This window comes from Heterodontus francisci, chromosome 19 (genome assembly GCF_036365525.1).
Source record: "Heterodontus francisci isolate sHetFra1 chromosome 19, sHetFra1.hap1, whole genome shotgun sequence".
Classification (NCBI taxonomy): domain Eukaryota; kingdom Metazoa; phylum Chordata; class Chondrichthyes; order Heterodontiformes; family Heterodontidae; genus Heterodontus; species Heterodontus francisci.
The window spans coordinates 76383579-76411489 of NC_090389.1; the positions used below are offsets into that span (position 1 = coordinate 76383579).

The 27911-nt window shown below is 44.6% G+C and overlaps 1 protein-coding gene across 1 annotated transcript in view; it reads right to left on the reverse strand.

Moving 5' to 3' along the window:
• slc38a3a (solute carrier family 38 member 3a) overlaps positions 1-27911 on the reverse strand; it is a 144482-nt gene that overhangs the window by 85044 nt on the left and 31527 nt on the right. The window contains exons 2-4 of the mRNA XM_068052033.1: positions 23499-23643; positions 17424-17511; positions 17117-17232 (exon numbers count right to left, since the gene is read on the reverse strand). Of these exons, the coding sequence (XP_067908134.1) occupies positions 17117-17232; positions 17424-17511; positions 23499-23608 (314 nt within the window). The 5' untranslated portion in view covers positions 23609-23643. The remainder of the gene's footprint in view (positions 1-17116; positions 17233-17423; positions 17512-23498; positions 23644-27911) is intronic.

Here is a 27911-nt window from a genome sequence, read left to right on the forward strand (position 1 = left end):
TCCATCTGCCAGACCTTTGCCCACTCACTCAATGTATCTATGTTCCTCTGCAAAGTTTCACAGTCATCTGCACACTTTGCTCTGCCACTCATCTTAGTGTCATCTGCAAACTTGGACACCCTACACGTGGTCCCCAACTCCAAATCATCTATATAAATTGTAAATAATTGCGGTCCCCACACCGATCCCTGAGGCACACCACTAGTGACTGATTGCCAACCAGAATAGCACTCATTTATCCCCACTCTCTGCTTCCTGTTAGTCAACAGAGTCTATTCAGCACTACCGCACATATTCTGCTTCTTAAATATCAGTTATTCTGCTTTGGTGAGCATACTAATTGTTCATGGCCCCACAATGTGCCAGACATGAGTATGTTGTTCCTTTTCACCCATTCTGTCCAAACATACTCGATGACAACCTTCCATACTATTGCTAGCATATGTCTTCCTTTTCCCTCAAAGAAGGATTCCCCTCCACCGGGCTTGACAGAGCCCTTGATCGTGCCCGTCCCATTTCCAACACTACTCCTCTCACCCCTTACCCTCCCTTCCAGAACCATGATAGGGTTCCCCTTGTCCTCACCTTCCACCCACCAGCCTCCGTATTCAGCGGATCATCCTCTGCCATTTCTGCTATCTCCAGTGTGATGCTACCACCAAACACATCTTCCCCTCCCCTTTCAGCTTTCCGAAGGGACCGTTCCCTCCACAACATCCTAGTCCACTCTACAATTCCCTCTCCTTCCCATGGCACCATTCTACACAAGTGCAGTGGATGCAACACCTGCCCTCTTACCTCCTCCTATCTCGCTGTCCAGGGCCCCAAACACTCCTTCCAGGTGAAACAGCGATTTACATGTACTTCTTTCAATTTAGTGTACGGTATAAGCTTTCCTATCCTGAGTGGTGTGAAACAGGGCTGTGTTCTCGCACCCACACTTTTTGGGATTTTCTTCTCCCTGCTGCTTTCACATGCGTTCAAATCCTCTGAAGAAGGAATTTTCCTCCACACAAGATCAGGGGGCAGGTTGTTCAACCTTGCCCGTCTAAGAGCGAAGTCCAAAGTACGGAAAGTCCTCATCAGAGAACTCCTCTTTGCTGACGATGCTGCTTTAACATCTCACACTGAAGAGTGCCTGCAGAGTCTCATCGACAGGTTTGCGGCTGCCTGCAATGAATTTGGCCTAACCATCAGCCTCAAGAAAACGAACATCATGGGGCAGGACGTCAGAAATGCTCCATCCATCAATATTGGCGACCACGCTCTGGAAGTGGTTCAAGAGTTCACCTACCTAGGCTCAACTATCACCAGTAACCTGTCTCTAGATGCAGAAATCAACAAGCGCATGGGTAAGGCTTCCACTGCTATGTCCAGACTGGCCAAGAGAGTGTGGGAAAATGGCGCACTGACACGGAACACAAAAGTCCGAGTGTATCAGGCCTGTGTCCTCAGTACCTTGCTCTACGGCAGCGAGGCCTGGACAACGTATGCCAGCCAAGAGCGACGTCTCAATTCATTCCATCTTCGCTGCCTTCGGAGAATACTTGGCATCAGGTGGCAGGACTATATCTCCAACACAGAAGTCCTTGAAGCGGCCAACACCCCCAGCTTATACACACTACTGAGTCAGCGGCGCTTGAGATGGCTTGGCCATGTGAGCCGCATGGAAGATGGCAGGATCCCCAAAGACACATTGTACAGCGAGCTCGCCACTGGTATCAGACCCACCGGCCGTCCATGTCTCCGCTATAAAGACGTCTGCAAACGCGACATGAAATCGTGTGACATTGATCACAAGTCGTGGGAGTCAGTTGCCAGCATTCGCCAGAGCTGGCGGGCAGCCATAAAGACAGGGCTAAATTGTCGCGAGTCGAGGAGACTTAGTAGTTGGCAGGAAAAAAGACAGAGGCGCAAGGGGAGAGCCAACTGTGCAACAGCCCCGACAAACAAATTTCTCTGCAGCACCTGTGGAAGAGCCTGTCACTCCAGAATTGGCCTTTATAGCCACTCCAGGCGCTGCTTCACAAACCACTGACCACCTCCAGGTGCGTATCCATTGTCTCTCGAGATAAGGAGGCCCAAAAGAATAAGCTGCTCACAATGCAGTCGGCTCTACACTGGGGAGACCAAATGCAGACTGAGTGCCGTTTTGCGGAATACCTCCATTCAGTCCACAAGCATGACCCTGAGTTTCCGGTTGCCTGTCATTTTAATTCTTCACCTTGCTTCCATTCTAACCTCTCTGTACTTTGCCTCCGGCAGTCTTCCAATTGACCTCAACGTAAGCTCGAGGAACAACACCTCATCTTTTGACTGGGCACTTTACAGCCTTCTGGGCTCAACATTGAGTTCAACAATTTCCAATCATAACCTCTGCCACCATTTTGTTTCATTTTTCTTTGCAGATTTTGGTTTTACTCTCTTTTATTGTTTGCTTTCAGATGACAGCTATTCATGATTCTGCCATTCACATCTCCTCTCGACACATCTTTTGTCTCTTTACTTGTCCCATTACCACTCCCTTTGGCCCTGCTCCACCAAATATTTTGTCATTTAATCTCTCCTGCCCTCCACCCATCACAGATCTTCCCTTTTGTTCTTTTTCCCACCCTCCCCACTTTCACTTGCTTAAAACCTGCTGCCAGACCTGTTAAGTATTTCCAGCATTTTCTCTTTTTATTTCAGGCCAAGTTGACCAAGTGTCTGTGGGGAAACGCTTGGGTAAGAGTGATCATTGTATCATAAGGTTTAGACTAGTAACGCAGAAAAGCAAGGAACAAATAAGGTAGAATGTCCAGATTGGAAGAGGGCTAATTTCAACGCAACGAGAAAGGATCTAGCCAGGGTAGAATGGAACCGAAATAAAAGCAAAATACTGCAGGTCCTGGAATTCTGAAACAAAAACTAGAAATGCTGGAAATACTCAGCAGGTCTGACAGGAAGAGCTGTATCAGAACAATGGGCTATCTTTAAGGAAGAGATGCTTCAGGTATAGGCTAGGAACATTCCAATTAGGGTAAAAGGTAGGGGAACCAAGTACAGGCTCCTCCATTGACGAGGGAGATAGAAATGATGATGAAACAAAAAAGAGGCATGGGGCATGTCAGGTGAACTCATCAACTCATCAAGCGAGAACCAGACCATATACAATAAGTTTAGAGAGGAGGTGAAGAGGAAAATAAGACCGGCAAAGAGAGAATATGAAAATGGAATGCCAGTCAACATAAAATGGAAGCCAAAAATCTTCTGTCGGCAAGTAAATAGTAAGCAAGTTGTGTTACGACCCAGGTGAGAAAGAGGTCTAGGGTTCCCTTTCAGCCTTCACCTGGTCTTACTGTAACAGGGTTTAATTTTAAATGCACCATGTTTTTAGCTCCCCCTTGGTGAATCTGTGTTCATCGCTTTCCAATTATAAGGCAAAGAAACCAGCACAAACAAGTTTTCTTAGGTCTAAAGAAGAAAGATTTAAATTTATTAAACTTAAACTCTAATTCGGTTGATGCCTACAGATACACGATGTGCCCACACTAGCATGCATACGTGATACACCACATGCAAATAGAGACAGAAAAGAGCAGAAGAAAAATAAAGTGAAAAGTTTGAGGCAATATCTGTTTTTGTTACGGTTCTTTGAGCTTACTGTAGGGTCCTTGATTGTAGGTAGTTCTTGCTTTTCGTTAGGGCCCAGTATTATTCTTACACCTTGTTCACGGTAGGAGACTTTTCTCTCTTGGGGTTCATGCGTCTTCAATGGATTCAGAGGCTTGTGAGAAAGAGATGGGAACAGACAAGAGAGATCTTCTCAGTCCAGGAGCAAACAGACACTCTGAGTACAAACTGTTTGTACAATTCAGAAAAACCCAGGTTGCACAGCAGGTTAGTCATGTGACTAACTGGTCTGACCACATCTTGGATTGTATCACCTTAGCAGTCTCTGGATTGCTTCTCTTACACACAATACCCGGTGATCAAGGTCCATTGTGGGTTGAATGTGTCAGGGAATGGTCCTTTGTCCTTCTAATCACCATCTGTTAATATGCAAATGTCTTTTCCAGCCACGGCTGATCTGTTTAACAAGTTCTTTCTTCACTCCAGTAACAGTTTAAAATCAATGTTCATGGCAAAATGAACGTGCCTCATTCTTGGCAGGTGGGGGCTTAGCATGACAGTAGTAAAAGGTGGAGTGGGGCCTATTAGAGACAGAGAGGGTAATATATGCTTAGAGGTGCAGGGCAAGGCTAATATACTTAATGAGTACTTTGTATCAGTGTTCACTAAGAAAATGGAGGCTGACAAAATATCAGTAGAAGCAGAGAGAGGCAATGGATAGCATAAAGATTGAGAGGGGGAGGTACTAAAAAGGGTAGATAAGTCAGCGGGTCCAGATGGCTTGCATCCCAGGTTACTAAAAGAAGTGGGTATGGAGATAGTGGAAGGGCTTGCCATAATCCTTCAATATTCCCTGGATATGGGAGATGTGCCAGAGGATTGGAGAGCAGCAAATGTGACACCCTTATTCAAGAAAGGGTGTAAGGACAGCCCGGGCAAATACAGGCCAGTTAGTTTAACTTTGGTGGGTAAGGTTTTAGAAATAATAATCAGGGAAAATATCAATGGACACTTGGAGAGGTTTGAGTTAATTAAAGATAGCCATCATGGATTTGTAAAAGGCAGTTCATGCTTGACTAATCCAGTTGAATATTTTGATGAAGTAACAGAGAAGGTTGATGAAGGGAATGCGGTGGATGTTTATATGGATCTTAAGAAAGCATTTGATAAGGTACTTCATAAAAGGCTGGTTAACAAAATTGAAGCTCATGGAATAGGAATGTCCAATTGAATAAAAAATTGATTTAAGAGTGAAGAAAGGACTTGTGAAACAGATCAGCCATGGCTGGAAAAGACATTTGCATACTAACAGCGAGTTGTAGTAAATGGTTGCTTTTCAGACTGGAGCATGGTAGACAGTGATGTTCCCCAAGAGTCAGTGCTGGGATCACTGCTTTTTTGCAAGACTTGGATCTTGGAATACAGAGTAGAATCTCAAAATTTGCTGACAACACCAAACTTAGAGGTGCAGCAATCAGTGAGGATGATATGAACTGCGTGCAACAGGACATAGATAGGCTAGCAGAATGGGCAGACAGGTGACAGATGGAATTTACTACTGACAAGTATGAGGTGATGCATTTTGGCAGAGGGATAGGGTGAGGCAATATATACTTAATGGCACAGTTCTAAAGAGTGTGCAGGAACAGATGGACCTGAGGGTACATGTGCATCAATCTTTGAAGGTGGCAGCACATATTGAGAGAGTGGTTAGTAAAGCATACGGGATCTTGGGTTCAATAATAGAGACATTGAGTGCAAAAGCAGGGAAGTCATTCTGAATCTCTATAAAACTCTGGTTAGGCCCCAACTGGAGTCTTGCGTCCAGTTCTGGTCACCGCACTGCAGGAAGGTTGTGAGGGTCCTTGAGAGGGAGCAGAGGAAATTTACCAGAATGGCTCCTGGGATGGTTAGTTTGGAAAAACTGGGTTTGTTCTCCTTAGAACAAAGGAGATTGAGGGGAGTTTTAATAGAAGTATACAAGATTATGACAGGCTTAGATAAGTTAGACAAAGAAACACTGTTCCCATTAACTGATGATACATGGACTAGGGGACACAGATTAAAAGCTTTGGGCAAATGGTACAGGGGGAATATGAGGCAGCACTTTTTTACACAGTGAGTGGTAATGACCTGGAACTCACTGTCCACAAGAGTGGTGGAGACGGAAACAATCAATGACTTCAAGAGGAAGTTGGATGACTGCCTGAGAGAAATAGACTTGCAGGGCTACGGGGATCGAGCCGGGGAGTGGGACTGACTGCATAGCTCTGTGGAGAACCAGCATGGACTCCATGGGCTGAATGACATCCTTCTGTGCCGTAAATGACACGATGACCATTCAGTTATATTTGATACTGTTGAGTTCACATCCAGCTCCTGTATAGACCAGTTTAATAGGGAACTGTTCTCTCCTGCCAGGTGCTTTTTAAACAACAATTCAGAGTACATGGGCTGAAATTTTGGCCCTAGAGGTTGGGAACTGAAGTGGGGTGGGGTGGGGGGGGGGGGGGGTGTTGGTGGGTGGCTGAGAATATCATGCCGGCCACATGTCAGTTTCAAGAGTTTCCGGCACTGACAATGATCACCAGGGCGGGGGGAGAACGGGACAGCAATCCAGCTCACCTCCCTATTGAGGCAAATTATATTAGTTAAAAAGCTCTTTAACAGCTTGTTGGAGGGGCAGGGTGGAATTTTGAAAGCGGCGCATGGGTTTCAGGAGCTGTCCATTTCTGACCAGCTGAACGGAGGCAGGTACAGAGTGAGGAGCCAGTCATGGCTGCCCAAGAGCATCACCATGGCCCCACAAGAGGGTCAGCGGGGCAAAGGGGGACTCGGAATTTGCAAAGGGGGTACCCTTGGCGCTGCACAGGTGGCGGGGACAGTGGGCACAGAGCACTCAGGCATTGAACAGGGTCATCAATCCCATGGCATCATGGAGGCAGGAGGAAGGGGCAAGGCTGCCAATCACAATAGGGCAGCTGCCTGTCCAACATGAAAGCTGTAGCAATGAGGGGCAACACCCTCCACAGGAAGGGTGGAACCCCAAGCAGCAGGAGAGCACAGGAGAGGAAAGAGGGGCAGGAAGGACATGGAGGCCATACCCTCAACACAGGCCAAAGACGGAGCTAACTGGAGATTAACGAGACTCAGGAGACTGCAACGCTTGCAGCACTGCTTGCCATACCCTGCCAGTACCTGTTAACGTCACTATGGCCTTACACCTCTTCACTTCTGGCTCCTTCCAAGGATCAGCTGTGGACTTTAGTGGCATCTCATTTATGGCTGTACACCACTGCATCTCGCTGGTCATTGATGCCCTTTTTGCCAGAGCTCAACAGTACATTAATTTCACGATGGCTTCGCAGGGACAGAGGTCATAGTGTTTCGGCTCCATCACAGGATTCCACAAGGTACAGGGCATTATCGATTGCGCCCATGTAGCCATCAAGGCACTGCGTAACCAGCCGGTGAGATCTATCAACAGGAAGGGCTTCCTGTCTCTCAATGTTCAACTGGTCTGTGACCACAACAAGAGTTTCCTACATGTGTGTGTTCACTTTCCTGGCAGCTGCCATGACTTCTTCATCCTCCAGCAGTCCACGCTGCTTCAGATCTTCACTCCAACCTCCAAAGTGTGTGGATGGATCCTAGGGGACAAGGGGTATCCCTTGAAGATATGGTTACTTACCCCTCTATGGAAGCCCCAGGCAGAGACACAGAGGCAATACAACCAATACCATCTGCTCAGTAGGACAACCATTGAGTGGGCTTCGGGCTTCTGAAGATGAACTTCCAATGCCTGGACCGGTCGGGTACTGCCCTCCAATACCCTCCTGCATGGATCTCGGTCATTGTGGTGATGTGTTGTATTCTCCATAACATGGCCCTCCAGAGAGGTGTGGACCTTGTGGATGGTGAGGTCCTGGAAGGAATCAACTCCCCTGGAAGTGGGAAGAGTAGGAGAAGGAGGTGAGGGAGGAGAAGGAAGTGGAGGCGGAGAGAGATGACATTGAAGAGAGAGGTGGCCCAGCTGCACAGTGAGGTGGCTGAGCACGGCTTGGGGATCGAAGGGCTTATGAGAATGCCATGAATGTCAGGGATCTCCTAATCCAGGAATGTTTCAACTGAACCTTTCTCACCAGGTTGAGAGACTTGGCATGGAAGGGGTCTGAGATATTTACGTTATCAGGTGCATGGAAGACATAGCATGGAACATTTAATCACTTACCGCCAATGAAGGAACAGTGGCGGTGCAGTGGTTAGCACCATAGCCTCACAGCTCCAACGACCCGGGTTCAATTCTGGGTACTGCCTGTGCGGAGTTTGCAAGCTCTCCCTGTGTCTGCATGGGTTTCTGCCGGGTGCTCCGGTTTCCTCCCACAGTCAAAGACTTACAGGTTGATAGGTAAATTGGCCATTGTAAATTGCCCCTAGTGTAGGTAGGTGGTAGGAGAATGGTGGGGATGTGGTAGGGAATATGGGATTAATGTAGGATTAGTATAAAATGGGTGGTTGTTGGTCGGCACAGACTCGGTGGGCCGAAGGGCCTGTTTCAGTGCTGTATCTCTCTATGTCTCTCTCTATGTCTAAGGAAGTACATCTGCAAGGCTTTGCCCTCACCGTGAAGGATCCTGTAACCTCTTTCACCACCTCATACCACTTTTCCTGCAAGGGCAGCAATAATGCGGCACAGTGGCGCAGTGGTTAGCACCGCAGCCTCACAGCTCCAGGGACCCGGGTTCGATTCCGGGTACTGCCTGTGTGGAGTTTGCAAGTTCTCCCTGTGTCTGCGTGGGTTTTCTCCGGGTGCTCCGGTTTCCTCCCACAAGCCAAAAGACTTGCAGGTTGATAGGTAAATTGGCCATTATAAATTGTCACTAGTATAGGTAGGTGGTAGGGAAATATAGGGACAGGTGGGGATGTTTGGTAGGAATATGGGATTAGTGTAGGATTAGTATAAATGGGTGGTTGATGTTCGGCACAGACTCGGTGGGCCGAAGGGCCTGTTTCAGTGCTGTATCTCTAATCTAATCTAATCTAAATGGAGTCCCAGATGTATGGCTTACAGTCCAAATAGAGGAAAACTGTAGACAGAGACAGTAAGAAGACACCCCCATGACCCACTCAGTGCTCCATGTGACCTCCCTCTGGTGCTGTGGAAGGCTTTGGCACGAGCAGCAGATTTCTCCTTTCAGACAACCAGTAGTTTCAGGATTGGCTGCCGTGGGGAATCTAAATCAGTCCCCCAGTTCATCTGATCTGCCCCTGTTCCCGCCCCCAGCAGCTCTTATTGGACAGGATACCCGTCTCCATATCAATTAAGGGCTCACTCCCGTGAAAATCAGGAATTTAATGAGTTTCCTACTGGAGGTGGATTTCTGACTTGAAAACAAACCCGGCTCCTGTTTCTTGCCTCTGGGGCGAAAATTCAGCCCAAAATGTACGTTTTCCCCTCAATCATATGGACTTCTCAAACTCCTGAGAAGTGAAAGTAGTGTACAATAATAAAGAAAATCAGTGTAAAACTAAAAATTAAAAGGGTGCAGTATCTAAATGTGTGTCATGCAACATCCTATCACTTTAATAGGGGATCACAGCACAGACAACCCAGTCCCACACTACTGTGCTCAGGCTGACAACTGTTCCCTCTTTCCACAATCCATTCTGCTCAGCTCTAGTATGCTGCTCACTCAGGTATTCCTACCATCAAAGTGACTCAGGTTAGGATGAACACGTACCACAGAAGCCCCTCAGCGAAATTTCTACAAGTCTTGCATGTAAAACTAACCATAATGGGCAGTGTTTTACAGCTGCAATACAACCAAGGAGCTCAGACGATATCACAGACTCCTGCAGTTTTGGTTCTTATTGCTTAAATCACTGGAAGGCCTCTGGAAAAACAAATTAGATGCGCATCCCAGTAAGTAACACATTCCTAGGTGTCTACGTATAGAACTAAATTCCTGAAAATAGGCACAGATCACCCTACTTCATGCATCTTGATGAAATATCTCGCATAATTGAACTGGCTCTCAGTGTATTTTCTTACACCCCCCAGAATCCATTCTTCAAACCTCAAGCATTCAAACAGTACAGTACGTGTATTGTTCACACATATAGGCTACGTGCATAAACCCCCGTCCACAGCACTGACACCATTACTGTACAAGTCAACAGCACCTCTTTATGCTAAACGTATTTTCCAAGTCAAAGCAGTCTCAGATTCAACATAAACATGAAGTCTTGCAAAGGTCTGACGCGCTGTCAGATTTAATTTTGGCGTGTATTGGTCAAAATGGGAAAAGATCATCTCCTTGCCAAGGACTGCTGCAGATAGCAAATTAAGTGACTGCTGGAGATCTCAGTCCAAATGATAGGCCAGTTAATACCATGTTCCTATCTCTATAACCTCCTGCAGCTCCACAACTCTCTGCACTCCTCCAATTCTGGCCTCTTGAGCATCCTCGATTTCCTTCCCCCACCCCTGGCAGCCATGCCTGTAGCTACCTAGGCCCTGAGCTCTGGAATTCCTTCCCTTAACCTCCCTGCCTCTCTAACTGTCTTTCCTCCTTTAAGACACTCCTTAAAATCTACCTTTTTGACCAAGCTTTTGGTCATCTGTCCTAATATCGCCTTGGGTGGCTCGATGCCAAATTTTGTTTGTAACACTCTTTGGGATGTTTTACTATGTTAAATGAGCTATATAAATGAAAGTTGTTGTTACGTTACAAAGAGAAATACTATACACGGCTTCCTTTCTGATATTTCACTGATTCTCATTCACCTGCACCCTCCTCCCCAGTATTTCCAAGTTAAAACATTTCCTCAAAGATTACAGGGGAGGAATGAGAATGAGAGGAAATTGCAATCGGTAAGAACATGTCACAAATAAGCTTGTGCATACTGTTCAATGTGGCTCCATTCTTAATAGCCTTCTTCTACAAATGCACAGAACTATGGTAAATCTGTCTTTGGCGGGTTATGCACATCCTAAATATTGTGTAACTAATTTCTCTATGATCATTACAGTTGAGACATGCCTATTACCACAGGTGATTTAGCAGTCTGTATTTTTGGCCATATCTGGCATTCAGCCTACGTTTGCTTCCTTTTAGAGGGTTATTTGCTCTATACCCCATCTCTTGTCTTCTTGGGAAGTGCAAAAGATCCATCATTAATTTAGTGCACATCTTGTTTGTTCTTTCCTTGGAAGCAAGCGCTCGGCATAATTTCAAATGCCAGCCCTCTCTCCAATAGGTTAGAATCGATTAGGCACACCTGAACTCTGCTACAATCGGTGATACAACATCGTATGACCACTAAGTTTTGATGACTTACTTTCTCTGTACTCCATTCATCCTCATTGTGTTGAAGTGAAGATTCATCACAGCATATCTTTTCAAAATTGAATTACTCACCTTTCGGAATCTTCCCTTTCTGATACATCCTTCAGGGTTTTACACTCCAAGCTAGATGTCACCACATTGCTGCTCTTTTATTTACCTGATCTCCTCTCCTACTCTTTTCAACCTTGACGCTATCATTCCAGTGATGGGGAAGATTATCTCCTTCCGCCTCCTCACTGCACCCAGCAATATATCAAGTGATGTGTTGTTAAACTGGGGCGTATCCCCTGACTGTCCTGAGTCCATTTTTAAACTTTGCTATCTCCTTGCATATGCTCCTAACCCTTCCAAATGCCATTTATGAATTGGCCCTTTAAATAATCAAGTTGAGATTGCAACATGCAGCCACACATTAGAGACATGAAACAAAAGAAATCAGTAGTGTTTGAATACAGCCAGGTGAAAACTAACCCAACAAGAAAACATGTTCCATAGAAAATGAACGATGCATCCGCCGTTGCATTGTGAAAGATAAAAGGCTTTATGTTTTTTTTGCGGTTTGCAGCCCAAAATTATCTTTAAATCTATCTCCCCTTTTACAATTACACAGTATTGTAATCCAGTATAAGGACCAAACAGGTCTTGGGAACATCTTGTCACAAAATCGTGCTTTATGTCAAATGATGATTTTTAATCCACTGGCTGAAAATCCAAATTGAATTTTTAAAGAAACAGAGATTAAAAGTGACTCAATGCTTGCAGCTAAAGATGGCTACCCCTGTTTGCATCACTGTACCTTGCACATTCCAATACATTGAGATGGAGACAGCATGTCTGCACAGACCCATATGGACAAAGACCTGGGGAATCTGAGTGAACCATATATCCTGTCCCCATTAGAAAGTCGTCAAGGCCATCACCTGAGGTATTCAACTGGAAGAGGCACGCCACTCAAACCTAATCACTTGACAACGGGATCCTAGCTGTGAGAAGGCGATCCCTAGACATGGACTAATTAAGTTGCAAGAGGGAATACACTAGTAATGACCATGCTTGAATCACTGGGAGATGGTCATGTGACAGGCCTACCCTTTGTGTGCTTAAGCTTCTATTTTCTCTGCAGTAAGGGGACAAGCAGCTAGATGCTGAAGAGATAAGACCCAAGTGGGATCCCTCCTTCCTCCTTCTCTCTCTGTCTCTCCAACCCACCTTGCTTCGAACCCTGTTTGCTGACTGTGACCACCCAGACATGCCCCTGCTGCAGACAGAGACTCCTTGAAGGAAATAAGCTGCACTACTGTCTCCGGGAGAACCACTAAATCATCGTCAACATCTTCAAATCAGAAACCTCAGGATCAGCAAAGGAAAGTTACGCAACCACTGAATTCAACCTGAAGCCAGCCAAGTCGCCAACCTCCACAGACTGTGTACCCCTTGTATTTCCCTGGACTCTAATTTGACCAATCTATCCTTCCCCATTCTGAAACCTATTTGTGTGTGTGTGTGTGTGAAAGTCAGGGTGTATTTTATTATTTTACTTACATCGGTTTAAATACAATAAAGATAATCGCTTTCTTTGTTAAACTCAAGAAAACCTGTCCAATTGGTTCTTTTTATGATCACAGCATGTAAACAGTAACATATTCACTGAATTGGCAAGTATATCCTTTTCAAATAAGAAGAAAACCTGTGGCAGTTAAACAAGGAGAGGGAAAAAAGGGGAAACCATTCAACCCTCCTCAGCTGATGGTAACAATCTACATAATGCCTCAAACACAGCAGTAAATAGGTCAGGTGACCTGCAGTTGCACTTGGCCAATAGAGAAGGGGATCATCTGTTCCTGGTTAATTCTCCCACTTTTCCCCAGACATCCAGCCAGATCCTCCCTCGAAGTAGAAGCCTGAGTGCGGCTGCCAACTAAGGCTGGGATTTCAACCCAGGAAGCTATATCCAGTTGCCAGTCTAAAGCCTAGGATCTGCTCCAGTATCCCTCCCAATAGCTGGAACCTTTTGAGAACGTGGCAACATTCGAAAAGCTGTCACTGATTTAGAAGCTGACAACATGTGTGTCTCTATAACTTTGAAAGTAATGCTATCTTGAGCAGTGTTTCAAAATCAAACTTAAGGTCCCCTGTTTGACCCAGGCCAAGTACTGCACTCACTTACACTTGGAAGAATAGATTTTTGGGAGTGGAGCTACAAGACTTTAAACTAATCTCAAAGGATTCAACTGATGTCCAAAGTCATGTGATTAAAAACCGCACATGTCCTCTGAAATCTTTCCTTACTTAATATAGGCTTTAGTGTTGGTGGGGAGGGAAGAGTTAAAATATTTGACTGGTTTTTGAATGCACCAGGGTTTCTGTGAAACGTTGAGCGATATAAATAGAATGGTACAAGGCTTCACAGTGATACTGTCACTGAGAGTTTACAGGAAAATAACCTACAACATATTCGAAGAAATATCCTTGTACAAAATGTATATTATTATACAGAATAAAGGATAAGTGAATGAGCTATAGGCAATATTTTAATATAGGGGTTCAGGTGATCGATATGAGTGATGATGCTTGGAAATTACAAGGAATTGTGCTAATTGAGGGAGCAGGTGTCATTTTATATTCTTGGGCCTGGTACATGCCTGTCACACTTCACCTCATCAAAACAGAAACAGGCACAACTTTTCCTGCTGGTTTTTCAGAGCTTGATGACCTGGCCTCTCCCTAAGCTCAGAAGCCAGGGATTTACAAACAGCTGTCAATCGACAGAAAGCTCTCTCAGTAATCAGTTTCTCAGGATAGCTATATTTGGACCACTTCCAAACTGTGAGCCTGCATCTTATTCCCTCAAAGCAAACATGCCTGCTTTCCTTTAGTAATATGTTAACGCTTGAGTATACTTCCCCTTTAAGAGGCTAACCATAATAGGCCTAGCTGCCCAGTGAAGCCTCCTTAAAAATGTGACTGCATGGGCAATTTCTCAGCTCATGTTAGTATAGCCCAACTCCAAAGAGAGGCTCTCCTGGAAAAAATAACCTTTGCACTAATATGCCACATGGTCACGTGGACAGTGGGAGAGGCATCAATAGCCGGTATATTCAGGCATAACTGATTACTTGGATTAGCAGCCCCTTCCCATTGCATAAGATCATAAGAAATAGGAGCAGGAATAGGCCATTCGGCCCCTCGAGCCTGCTGCATCATTCAATACGATCATGGCTGATCGGATTGTGGTCTTAACTCCACCTTCCTGCATAGTCCTCGACTCCCTTGTAGATCAAAAATCTGCCGAACTCAGCCTTGAATATGTTCAGTGACTCAGCCTCCACTGCTCTCTGGGGAAGAGAATTTTAAAGAGTAACAACCCTCTAAGAGAGGAAATTTCTCCTCATTTCCATCTTAAATGGAAGACTCCTTATTTTTACACTGTGCCTCCTAGTTCCAGATTCTCCCATGAGGGAAACATCCTCTTAGCATCTACCTTGTCAAGCCCCCTCAGAATCTTATATATTTCAATAAGATCACCTCTCATTCTTCTCAACGCCAATGAATGTAAGACCAACCTGTTCAATCTTGCCTCATAAGGCAACCCCTTCATTCCAGGAATCAGCCTAGTAAACCTTCTCTGAACTGCTTCCATTGCTCGTTTATCTCTTCTGAGGTAAGGTGACCAAAACTGTACACAGTATTCTAGGTGCTGTCCCTGCAATGCCCTGTACAGTTGTAGCAAGACTTCCCTACTATTATACTCCATCCCCTTTGTAATAAAGGCTAGTGATGCTTATTTTAAATTCTGTTGAGTACTTCTGCTAGCCACATTTCTATAAATACAAGCAAAAATGCTTCTAAACAGGTTTTTTACTCTTTCTGCTTAGAAGTACATTGAATGGATACCTTAATATGAGGACAAAAGGAGACATGACTTGGTTCCAGATGGATTTTTATATACCAGGCCAAAAGGCCAAATTTCAATCTTAATGGATAATCCAAGTTTGCCTTTGTTATACAGCCAGCTAATAGGGTTCACCTAGCATATCTTCTTCTTTGGCCTCCTTGTCTCGAGAGACAATGGGTAAGCGCCTAGAGGTGGTTAGTGGTTTGTGAAGCAGTGCCTGGAATGGCTATAAAGGCCAATTCTAGAATGACAGACTCTTCCACAGGCGCTGCAGTTAAAATTGGTTGTCAGGACTGTTACATGGTTGGCTCTCTTGTGGTCAATGTCACAGGACTTCATGTCGCGTTTGCAGATGTCTTTAAAGCGGAGACATGGACAGCCGGTGGGTCTGATGCCAGTGACGAGCTCGCTGTACAATGTGTGTTTGGGGATCCTGCCATCTTCTATGCGGCTCACATGGCCAAGCCATCTCAAGCGTCGTTGGTTCAGTAGGGTGTATATGCTGCGGATGTTGGCCGCCTCGAGGACTTCTGCATTGGAGATATGGTCCTGCCACCTGATGCCAAGGATTCTCCGGAGGCAGCTAAGATGGAATGAATTGAGACGTCACTCTTGGCTGACATACGTTGTCCGGGCCTCGCTGTCGTAGACCAAGGTACTGAGGACAGGGGCTTGATACACTCGGACTTTTGTGTTCCATGTCAGCACGCCATTTTCCCACACTCTCTTGGCCAGTCTGGACATAGCAGCGGATGCCTTTCCCATGCACTTGTTGATTTCTGCATCGAGAGACAGGTTACTGGTGATAGTTGAGCCTAGGTAGGTGAACTCTTGAATCACTTCCAGAGCGTGGTCACCGATATTGATGGATGGAGCATTTCTGATGTCCTGTCTCATGGTATTCGTTTTCTTGAGGCTGATGGTTAGGCCAAATTCGTTGCAGGCAGCCGCAATCTTCTCAATGAGTCTCTGCAGACACTCTTCTGTGTGGGATGTTAATGCAGCGTCGTCAGCAAAGAGGAGTTCCCTGGTGAGGACCTTCCGTACTTTCGTCTTCGCTCTAAGATGGGCAAGGTTGAACAACCTGCCATCTGATCTTGTGTGGAGGGAAATTCCTTCTTCTGAAGACTTGAACGCATGTGAGAGCAGCAGGGAGAAGAAGATCCCAAACAGTGTAGGTGCGAGAACACAGCCCTGTTTCACGCCACTCAGGATAGGAAAGAGGTCTGATGAGGCACCACTATGCTGAATTGTGCCTTTCATATTGTCATGGAATGAGGTGATGATACTTAGTAGCTTTGGTGGACATCTGATCTTTGCTAGTACTCTGAAGAGACCACGTCTGCTGACGAGGTCAAAGGCTTTGGTGAGATCAATGAAAGCAACGTAGAGGGGCATCTATTGTTCGCGGCATTTCTCCTGTAGCTGGCGAAGGGAGAACAGCATGTCAATGGTGGATCTCTCTGCTCGAAAGCCACACTGTGCCTCAGGGTACACATGCTCAGCCAGCTTCTGGAGCCTGTTTAAAACGACTCGAGCAAAGACTTTCCCCACTATGCTGAGCAGGGAGATTCCACGTAGTTGTTGCAGTCACTGCGGTCACCCTTGTTCTTATAGAAGGCATATAAGGGTTGCACAATATCACAGAACTTGGGGCTGGGAATGTACTGGGATTGGGAGAATGTCTGTGGAAGATATTTTTTAACTTTAGCTTTGTGGTGTGTAGCATGGCCAGTCCAGAGATGAACAAGTGAGTGAAAGGCCAAATTTTAACAGTAATGATCAATCAGTGTTTGCCTGGGTTCTCCCAGTTGTCAACCCCAAGTGGTCGTACAGACAAAGCAATGGCATCATCTCTGTACAGCCCTCATCATCCACAACTGAGTTGGAGCAAAGGTGTCCAAACTGCAACCCATGGACTGTTTCTAGCCCTCAATCTCTTGCAATTAGACAGCTCCAAATATTGGGTTACACATTGGTGGAGTACAGACTTGTGCCTGTGATGTACAGAAAAGTGACTTGTTGACTGTAGTTGAAAGTGTTGAGGAAAATCAGGGTCTTCTCCGTAAAGGAGGGAGGGGATAAAGCAAGAGGAAGTCACTCCAGGCTATCATGACACTAATAGCCAATTAAAGCATAGTCCAGACAAAGGCCTAAGAGTAGGCTACCTGCCTGTTCTCTCAGTCCGGGATGCTGTGTGATCCAAGCATTGAAGAGGAGAGAAAGGTAACTGATTAAAACTGATAAAAGGTGTACTTACAGGAAAAGGACAATGCCTGTGTTGGCCATCGCATACGCCAGACCCAGGATGCCACTGCCCATGATAGCATTGCTCAAGTTGAATACTGACATTCCAAACGAGGTTTTCCCTTCAAACTGCAATGAGAAAAGTCTTTAAACAAGCAAAACCAGGGAGGAGAATAAAGATCTACTGACTGACTCTCAGAATTGTCAATCATTCACTCAAAGGACCTACATTCTGCTCAGGGGTTCCAATTGACTAAACTCATCACTTTCTCCAATTGAGGAGGAACAAATCTTTCTTCACAAATAGCAAAACAACTTACATCTGTGAATCGAGTAGGCTTCTTCTCAGTATCTGAATGAGGCAGGAATTCATCACACTCAGCTGAGTTTCCTTCGTTATCTTCATACCTATAGGTTGGATGGAGAGAAATAAGATTAAAATGTACATAAAGTATCAGCAAATGGTTATTTAATCTTAGCTCCACCTCGCCGTTCCCCCTCCATTGCTTTTCACCCCTCCCCCCCATGTAATGGAGGGGTTATCTGACTCTTTATTTTAAAAAATAGAAGGGGAAATAAATTAAATGAGAGACATACTTTACTTTTAGTAATATGACATTGCTCCAATAAAGATCTTGAGAAGAAGAGCACAAGCCTTTACAGATACAATACCATTGATGGTGTATTGAACAGTTACATAGCCTCCTGAGATGCTTTATCCCACTGTTTTATCCCACTCTACCTTCATTGTTGAATGACCAAAATGACTGTCAGACTGGGCCATCCCCATTCTTACCCTGAATCCTACACCTGAATGTTTAGCAACCATGTCTGATGAGGAACATCAGGTGTGCCTGTTGTGGGAGGGGTTGTACTTTGCTGGAAAGTAAACTGCTCCGTCAAGTGACACCTCTAACTGAATATTCCCTGTGCCTAAAGTGGAAGGGATAATGCAACGCCAACCGTAAGGGGAGGGGAGCATTTTCTACCACACCTCCAATTGTTTTGAAACTTTACATACTTGCAAGTTCTAAATGAGAAGCTAAGACCCTACAATGGCCATATATACTCACCTGTCTGTCTGATAAATATATCCCCAATCTAACTTTAAATTACTCAGAAGTGAAATTTCAAAAAGAACTTGCCACATGATGGCATTTGACAAAGCTGTAGACAAAAGACTATGGCCGGGATTTTACAAAGCTCCTGACGTCGGGCTCTGTGGCGGGGGGTGGTGGGGGGGGAGGGGGCTGGAAGATTGTTCTGGAAGCAACCTGCATTGGGGCCCGATGCTGGGAGGGCTCGGCCCGATCTTCCCAGTGGCGGCGAGGCTCCATGGCAGCCGCGACAGGACCTGGATTAGAATATTCAAATTAGCAGAATGCGTACATCAAAATAAAATTGACTGCAATCTTACCATCGGGCCACGATCTTCTGAGCGGCAGCCAGCATTCAAGCGCCTTCCACTTTCCCGTCTGGGGAAAGCAGGCCCCGCAGTGGCGGGGAAGGGGGGATCTTAAGATTTTTACTGCGGGCGGGGTGAAAAACGGGGTCAAATTTACATCACTAGTGTAGGGGATGGTGGGAAGAGGTGACCTGTGCACTTTGTTCAGTTTTAGGGGGGAAAAGTCAAGTGTGGAAGGTAAGTGCTATGGGGAGGGGAGAGGGCAAGTAATGAATTTTATTGTTATTGGGGGTTGGGAAAGAGGTGGTTCCCAACTGGCATATTATTGTGGGTCACCGCGAGGAAGATCGCGACGGCATGGCAGCACGCGGCCTGCACATGCGGCGGCCATTTCTTCGCCCAAGCCACTCCCGCAGGTGCATAAAATCGAACCCTATGGGGTAGTTTTGACTTTGGACTATAGTATAAAACACACATCGGCTCTGTCACCCATTAAGCACCTCTCCCGCTTTCTGTTTCCATGCTGAGTTACTGATAGTGGTTGTGCCAGGAGCAAAGGCACCAACAACCACTCTGCTGCACTTCTGCCACTGGGAACCAGCCTGTGTGTTATGAGGGTCAAACTGAATAAGCTGCTGATCCCAATCCATGGTCCAGCTATAAACCTCCTTTTGTTACTTCTTTGGGGATAGGTGGGGAAAAGTGAAGATCTATGGGAAACACTATCATCTTGAAGTTACATCATCGGATACGAGCTTATGACTGCTTACTCTGAAATTCCTCTCTGCATTATCTGTTATTTAATCTGTTTATTTTAAATGGTTTAATACCTCCAATGGACAGAATATAAAAAAACAGCAAATAATGACTAAAAGATTAATAAGGAGGGAAATATTAGAGTACGAGAGAACACTAGCTAGAAATATAAAGACATTTAGTAAAAGTTTATATAGATATTTAAAAAAGAAAAGAGTTAACGAAGTGAGTGTTGGTCCTATAGCAAGTGAGTCTGGGGAATTAATAATGGATAATAAGGAGATGGCAGATAAAATGAACAGGTATTTTGCATTGGTCTTCACTATAGAGGATACAAGTAACAGCCCAGTGTCAGCTGTAAGTCAGGAAATGGAAGGGAGGGAGGAACTCAAGAAAATTACAATCACCAGGGAAGTGGTACTGAACAAATTGTTGGAGCTGTGGGCTGACAAGTCCCCAGGTCCTGATGGACTTCATCCTAGGGTCTTAAAAGAAGTGGCTAGTGAGAGAGTTGATGCGTGGTTTTAATGTTCCAAAATTCCTTAGATTCAGGGAAGGTTCCATTAGATTGGAAAATAGCAAATGTAACTCCTTTATTCAAAAAGGGAGGGAAACAGAAAGCAGGAAACTACAGGCCATTTAAGGTAATCAGGCAGAGTCAACATGGCTTGTGAAAGGGAAATCATGTTTAACCAATTTATTGGAGTTCTCTGAGGGAGTTACATGTGCTGTGGATAAAGGGAAATGGGTGGATGTATTGCACTTAGATTTCCAGAAGGCATTTGATATGGTGCCACATCAAAGGTTATTGTGGAAAATAAAAGCTCATGGTGTAGGGGGTAACATATTAGCTAATTTTCTTGATAGAAGATTGGCTAGCTAACAGGAAACAGAGAGTGGGCATAAATGGGTCATTTTCTGGTTGGCAAGATGTAACGAGTGGTGTGCCACAGCGATCTGTGCTGCGGCCTCAACTTTTTACAATTTATATAAATGACTTGCATGAAGGGACCGAAGGTATGGTTGCTAAATTTGCTGAAGGCACAAAGATAGATAGGAAAGAGGTTGTGAAGAGGACATAAGGAGGCTACAAAGGGATATAGATAGATTAAGTGAGTGGCCAAAGATCTGGCAAATGTGGGAAAATGTGAAATTGTCCATTTTGGCAGGAAGAATAAAAAGGAAGCATATTATCTAAATGGTGAGAGATTGCAGAGCTCTGAGATGCAGAGGGATCTGGGTGTCCCAGTGCAGGAATCGTAAAAGGTTAGTATGCAGGTACAGCACGTAATTAGGAAAGTTAATAGAATGTTATCGTTTATTGTGAGAGGAATTGAATACAAAAGTAGGGAGGTTATGCTTCAGTTATACAGAGCATTGGTGAGACCACATCTGGAGTTCTGTGTACAGTACTGGTCTCCTTATTTAAGGAAGGATGTAAATGTGTTGGAAGCAGTTCAGAGAAGGTTTACTATACTAATACCTGGAATGGGCGGGTTGCCTTATGAGGACAGGTTGGACAGGCTAGGCTTGTATCTGCTGGTGTTTAGAAGAGTAAGAAGCGACTTGATTGAAACATAGGGGTCTTGACAGGGTGGATGTGAAAAGGATGTTTCCTCTTGTGGGAGAATCTAGAACTAGGTGTCTCTGTTTAAAAATAAGGGGTCACCCATTTAAGACAGAGATGAGGAGAAATTTTTTCTCACAGAAAGTCGTGAATCTTTGGAACTCTCTTCCTCAAAAGGTGGTGGAAGCAGAGTCTTTGAATATTTTTAAGGCAGAGGTAGATAGATTCTTCATAAGCAAGGGGGTGGAAGGTTATCGGGGGTAGGTGGGAATGTGGAGTAATCAGTTCAGCCATGAACTTATTGAATGGCAGAGCAGGCTCGAGGGGCTGAGTGGCCTACTCCTGCCTCTAATTCATATGTTCATATGTAATAAAGAAAAAATGCATTCATACAGCAACTTTCAGACCCTAGGATATCCCAAATCACTTTACTGCAAATGAAGTACTTCTGAAGTGAAATCACTGTTGCAATGGAGGGAATTTGTGCACAGTCAGGCCTCACAAACAGTACTATGTTAATGACCAGATAATCTGTTTTAATGATGTTGTGGGATAAATGTTGACCAGGACACCAGGAAGAATTTCCCTACTCTTCTTCAATTAGTACTGCAGAATTTTTTACGTACACCTAGAAGACCTTGGTTTAACATCTCATTTGAAAGATGGCACCTCTGACAATGCAGCACTTTCAGTGTTGCACTGGAGTGTCAGCCTACATTTTATGCTCAAGTCTCTGGAGCAGGACTTCAACCCTCAACCTTCTGACTCAGGTGAGAGAGCTACCATTGAGTCACGGCTGAACCTAACAAGGGAAGAGGGGAAGGAAGACACACAAATGTGATAGGGAATTCCCTGCTGTGTAATTTGAGGGCCAATATATTTTGGCTCAGGGCTGAGAACTTTTGAGTTGTGGGAAGAAAAATTAATAGGACTCCATAACCAAACCCTCAGACATTTTCCAATTTCTTTCTTGTATCTTTCTCAGACACACTCTGGAAGGGTTGCAACAGCAATTAAAATCAAGAATCCTTGGACCCTGAGTCAAATTAACAGAAGCAGAATTGATTCCTTTTAAAAACGAGCTTATTGGGGCGTGACATTTCCACAAGAGCACCTTTTCTGAGAGCAGGAATAAATGTTTATGTCGGGAACTTAAAAATAGAGCAGCAAAATCCACTGATATGTCAATTTTAGCTTTGGCTCATTTACTGTATTTATAATAATACCTTCCAAAATAAATACGCCAAAGGATTTTCTGGAGCAAAAGCAACAAAAATGTAATTTTCAAGAAGGAAATGAAATGACTGGCATGTTCCACTATTACTAAATGATTTCAGAAATGATCCATGGGAATAAATTGTTTCTAAACCAACTGACTCTAATTAAAGAAATCCTTAAAGGCCAGTGCAGCAGAGATCTTATCAGATCTCACATGGAGATCCTAAAATAATGACAAAGCCAAGCATATCAGAGGCTGATTGAGTGCTTGGGGCTTGCAGAGCAATACTCAAAGGATTCTAGAACAGACTGGTTCAATTACTACTCATCTGAAAAATATATCTCTAAATCAAAAAGGGAAGATGAGAATTCCAGGCATGACATGGGCAGGCAGTATGCAGAATGCCTCTCCGTTCCTGCTGGCAGCAGGCCAGGTCCACTCCATGTTTGCGAGCTATAAGGTCTGAACGGACACCCCACTGTAGCTCACCGGGCAGCCTGGAACCAGACTGCGATGGAAGGAGGTAGATGTGGGCAGCGGGTTAACTGATGCCAAGGAGGCAGGTAGGGAAGACAGTTCAGGGCAGCGGGGGCACACATTACTCCGGTGGAGCTCGTAGGAGGACTTCTGCTCCGCAAAGAGAATTATTTACATACTTGTTTGGAGCCATTTCCTCTTTAAGGCATGCTCCCTCTGAATTGCATCAGGCTCCTCTATACATCACAGGATACAGTAATGAGGCTTCCTCCTGATTCGGGAAGGTCCCAGTAAATATGGTGGCGAAGCTAGAACGGGCAGTAAGTGGTCCATAGCAATTTTAACTTTAGAGCTCCTCCATTTTCACTGGGCAGACCAAATTAAAATCAGGTCTAAATGATCAAAAACAAAAATTAATCCTGTGTTGGCTGCATGTCAGCAAGAGCCAACATCCATCTACCTCTGTGTTTCTGGGCTGGCATTAAAACATGATGTAACTTTGTTTAGCTTAGGCTGCCAGCACCAGCCTGCTCCTCTCCCGACTGAAAGAACGAAGCAGGGGCAGAGCAGTGAGGCGAGTCATTCCACGATGCCACCCTGCTCTCTGGATGACTTCATGAGGGGGCAGAGTAGCTTCCATGGTTGCCTCACCTTCCATGGGAGCAAGCTACACTCTCAGCTAGGCATGATGCTTGACATGGGGAAAGCTAGAGAAAACAGCAAGTCGAGATTATATATAGAATAACTTCCATTTTTTTTTAATTGGGCAGAAAGGCCACTGGGTTGCTATGGCAACCATGCCCACTGCCCCATCACCAGCAATAAGAACTTTTAGAACCCGTGACCACTTTTTGCAAGAACAGAATCACAAAATCACAGAATTGTTATAGCACAGAAGGAGGCCATTTGGCCTGTCATGTCTGCATTGGCAGATCTATTTGAGCCACAAATATTCAGTTGTCATCACTTACCTGTCCTCCTCAGGTGGCACTTTGATCGGCACAGTCAGATCTTCCACGTGATTGCCATTTGGAATAATTTCCACCATCTCGGCCTCTTTGGCCACCTGTACACACTCCATGTTACCCCACTTGTTGTCAACACACGTGGAAATTACTACAAATACAAAACATTATAAAAATATATGTCAAACATGATCTATATTTCTCATTGGGCCATATTTTGCTCTCAGCAGTGAACCTACGGCGCCAGAAATATCTGACACTTACATTTGCCAAAGACTTGCTATGGGTTTTGTACTGGAACGTACTGTGATTAGAAAGCCATCTTAATGCAGCACCATCTACAGGGTATCAGGAATCTGTGTGAACAGGGCAGGGTATCGCCTTAACCAATGAGATTGAAGTATTGTTACTGAGCAGCACTGAGTCTAAACTGGGAAGTGTCAGTTATCATATTGAATTAAATGTTAGGTACAGAAAGTGAAATAAAGAGAGGAAAGGAAAGATAGGATTAAGAGAGAGAAATAAAAGAGACAGAAAGAAAAAGAATTGGATTGTTTTAAACCTCCAACAAGAATTATAATCCAGAGGGATGAGACTATACACATATAAAAGTTAATTTTCAGTGCCAGAGAGATTGTTTGGTCATAATTAAGAATTACTACATCATTAACAAATTACTTACATTGGAATGGATAAGCCCTAACCTTTTTTTGGCAAGTTTAGTGGATAACCATCACAGAAGTACAGCAGCTTCACACTGTTCCATGTGTTTCAATGCAGAGGGTTTCGTCGAGATACTGGTAAATTGGAGCTTCAGAGGAGCAGGGGAACTCAGGCGGCAGCTTCCTGGTCTCCATGTTTAATTGCACATGTGCAGCCCCCAAAAGTCACTCTCCAATTCAGATTTTAATAACAATAAGCGCCGATAGCTTCACCATTATTTTAAAATCCAGGCTATTATTTTCTCAGCCTCTTCTGGCATCCACTTTTTATTTGTTTCTGTGGGATGTGGGCGTTGCTGGCCAGGCCAGCATTTATTGCCCAACCCTAACTGCCCTTGAGAAGATGGTGGTAAGCTGCCTTCTTGAACCGCTGTACCATCTACAAGATGCATTGCAGCAACACACCAAGGCTCCTTAGACAGCACCTTCCAAACCCGTTACCTCTACCACCAAGAAGGACAAGGGCAGCAAATGCATGGCAACACCACCACCTGCAAGTTCCCCTCCCAGCCACATACCATCCTGACTTGGAACTATATCGCCGTTCTTTCACTGTCGATGGGTCAAAATCCTGGAACTTCCTCCCTAATAGTACGGTGGGTGTACCTACCCCTCATGAGCTGCAGCACTTCAAGAAGGCGGCTCACCACCACCTTCTCAAGGGCAATGAGGGATGGGCAATAAATGCTGTCCTAGCCAGTGACGCTTACATCCCATGAACGAATAAAAAAGTTTTAGGGAGGGAGTTCCAAGATTTTGACACAGCGACAGTGAAGGAACAGCGCTATATTTCCAAGTCAGGCTGGTGTGTGGCTTGGAGGGGAACTTGCAGATGGTATTCTCACGTGACTGCTGCCCTTGTTCTTCCAGGTGCAAGAAGTTTGGAAGGTGCTGTTGAAGAAGACTTGGTAAGTTGCTGCAGTGCATCTTATATATGGTACACACAGCTGCCACTGTGCATTGGTGGTGGAGGGACTAGATGTTTAAGACGGTAAATGGAGTGCCGATCAAGCAGGCTGCTTTGGCCTGGATGGTGTCAAACTTCCCGAGTGTTGTTCAAGCTGCACTCCTCCAGGCAAGTGGAGAGTATTCCATTGCACTCCTGACTTGTACCTTGTAGATGTTAGACAGGCTTTGGAGAGTCAGGAGATGGGTTGCCCGCCTCAGAATTACCAGCCTCTGACCTGCTCTTGTAGCCATAGTATTTATGTGGCTGCTGCAGTTCAGTTTCTGGTCAATGGTAACGCCCAGGATGTTGATAGTGGGGGATTCAGTGATGGTAATGCCATTGAATGTCAAGGGGAGATTGTTAGATTCTCTTTTGTTGGAGATGGTCATTGCCTGGCACTTGTGCGGCGTGAATGTTATGAAGTGGATTATAATCCTAGCCCTTTTCTGGGACCATCCCGGATCAGGGGTACTCCCCAGATGATCATTGTCACTTAAGGTTGAGAAAGACAGATCTCACAGACAGTTGAATGCAGCTGAAGAACTGATCTAACTCTTCCCAAAGGAAAGGAACCAACTGAGAATATTACCATCCTCAGATAGCCTTTTTAATGCGTTTTAGCCAAATTATAACAACACCGATTATTATAAGGATCCGGGCATCTCTCTTCAATAATGTACCTCCCCACCGAAGAGTGTACGGAGATGGGTTCTTTATTTTGTAATACAGAAGATTGTATGAGACAATATATTTTCTAAATTATATAAGAGTTTATTAAAGAACCAAACAAGCAATTCACGTGATGGGAAGTCAATCGCAAAGTTAATAATTCTCAGAAAAAAAGTATCATCTTATTTCTAATAGAAAATCCAAGTTTCAAGTTTAAATATTGTTGCAGTAAAATATTTAAGATATCCATTAATATTTAAAGCAGCTTAGTAAGAGACCTCTATCCTAATTAAGAGGAGAACTATTGTCACCGCACCACAGTAGTGCCAATAAAGTGCCTTTACTGTGAGAAATGCTAGAGTGAATCCAACGAATCTATAGATCCACTGTCTGGTTCCAATATATATACTGTTTCTAAGCTGCAAAACAATTTTTTTTACGTTATGGGGTGTTACCTCTCTTGCAAGTCGGTTCGTCCCCTTCTATTTTCCAAATAGGCTGTATAACTGTTAATCTCTGGTTAAGATCCACCTTCTTTGATTTCTAGGGAAGGCTAGGCCAGTAGCAAGTGGGAGCCTCGCATGGTGGTTAATTTCCTTAGTGATCTAACTGTGTTTCAAGATTATAATTCAGTTCCTTGAGTTTGGCAAAATTTCAGTTGACTGGTTTAGGGCTGTCCACACCAGACCATCCAATCAACTATTACACTGTGGTAGCTTAAGCGATCATCTGCAAATTGTTTTAGCAATGTTTACCATGTGACGAGGATTGTGACTTTTAGGAGTGAATCCCTCTTATCAGAAGCTGTCTCTATGCTCTAAGATGAGGCAAGCCCTTCACCATAGGGGCATGTCAGAGGCATGCCTATGACTTTCTTTTAAACTTTTAGGAAGATGAACCCTGCTTTTAATTTTTAATCCCTAATTCAATGGAAAAAAACTCTTTTCACTTTATAACCCTTTATTTGGGCCAGATTCTTTCGTAGTTACTTGCCACTTAATAGCCCAAGCCTAAATGTTGTCCAGGTCTTGTTGCATATGGACACGAGCTACTTCAGTATCTGAGGAGTTGCAAATGTTACTGAACATTGTATAATCATCAGCGAATATCACCACTTCTGATCTTATGATGGAAGGCCATTGATGAAGCAGCTGAAGATGGTTGGGCCTATGTCACTACCCTGAGGAACTCCTGCAGCAATGTCCTGGGCTGAGGTGATAGGCTTCCAACAACCACAACCATCTTCCTTTGTGCAATGTCCAATGACTCCAATCAGTGGAGATCTTTCCCCCTGATTCCCATTGACTTCAGTTTAGCTAGGGTTCCTTGATGCCACACTCAGTCAAATGCTGCTTCAATATCAAGGGCAGTCACTCTCACCTCACCTCTTGTGTTCAGCTCTTTTGTCCATGTTTGGACCAAGGCTGCAATGAGGTCAGGCGCCAGGTGGCCCTGGCAGAACCCAAACTGAGCATCACTGAGCAGGTTGTTGCTGTTTAAGTGGCGCTTGATAGCACTGTCGACAACAGATTCCGTCACTTTACTGATGATCGAGAGTACACTGATAGAGCAGTAATTGTCCGGATTGGATTTGTCCTGCTTTTTGTGGATAGGACATACTTGGGTAATTTTCCACATTGCTGGGTAGATGCCAGCGTTGTAGCTGTCCTGGAACAGCTTGGCTAGGGGCGCGGCTAGCTCTGCAGCACAAGTCTTCAGTACAAGAACTGAGATGTTGTCAGGATCCACAGCCTTTTCAGTATCCAGTGCTTTCAGGTATTTCTTGATATCACGTGGAGTCAATCAAATTGGCTGAAGACTAACATCTGTGATGCTGGGGACTTCAGGAGGAGGCTGAGACAGGAATAAGCACCATCATGTTACCCCACAGACATTTGACAAAATTATTGACTCAGACACAGACATGGGGGCAATTAATCTGTATATAAAGTGTACAACCAATCTAATGCCCTCAAAACACAGTCCTATTTAAAACACATTTCTCCCTATAAATAAAGTAGCTAAGCATGAAAACATCAATGGAGAGCAGTACAATTGTATTAGCTAGCTAGCAAGCAA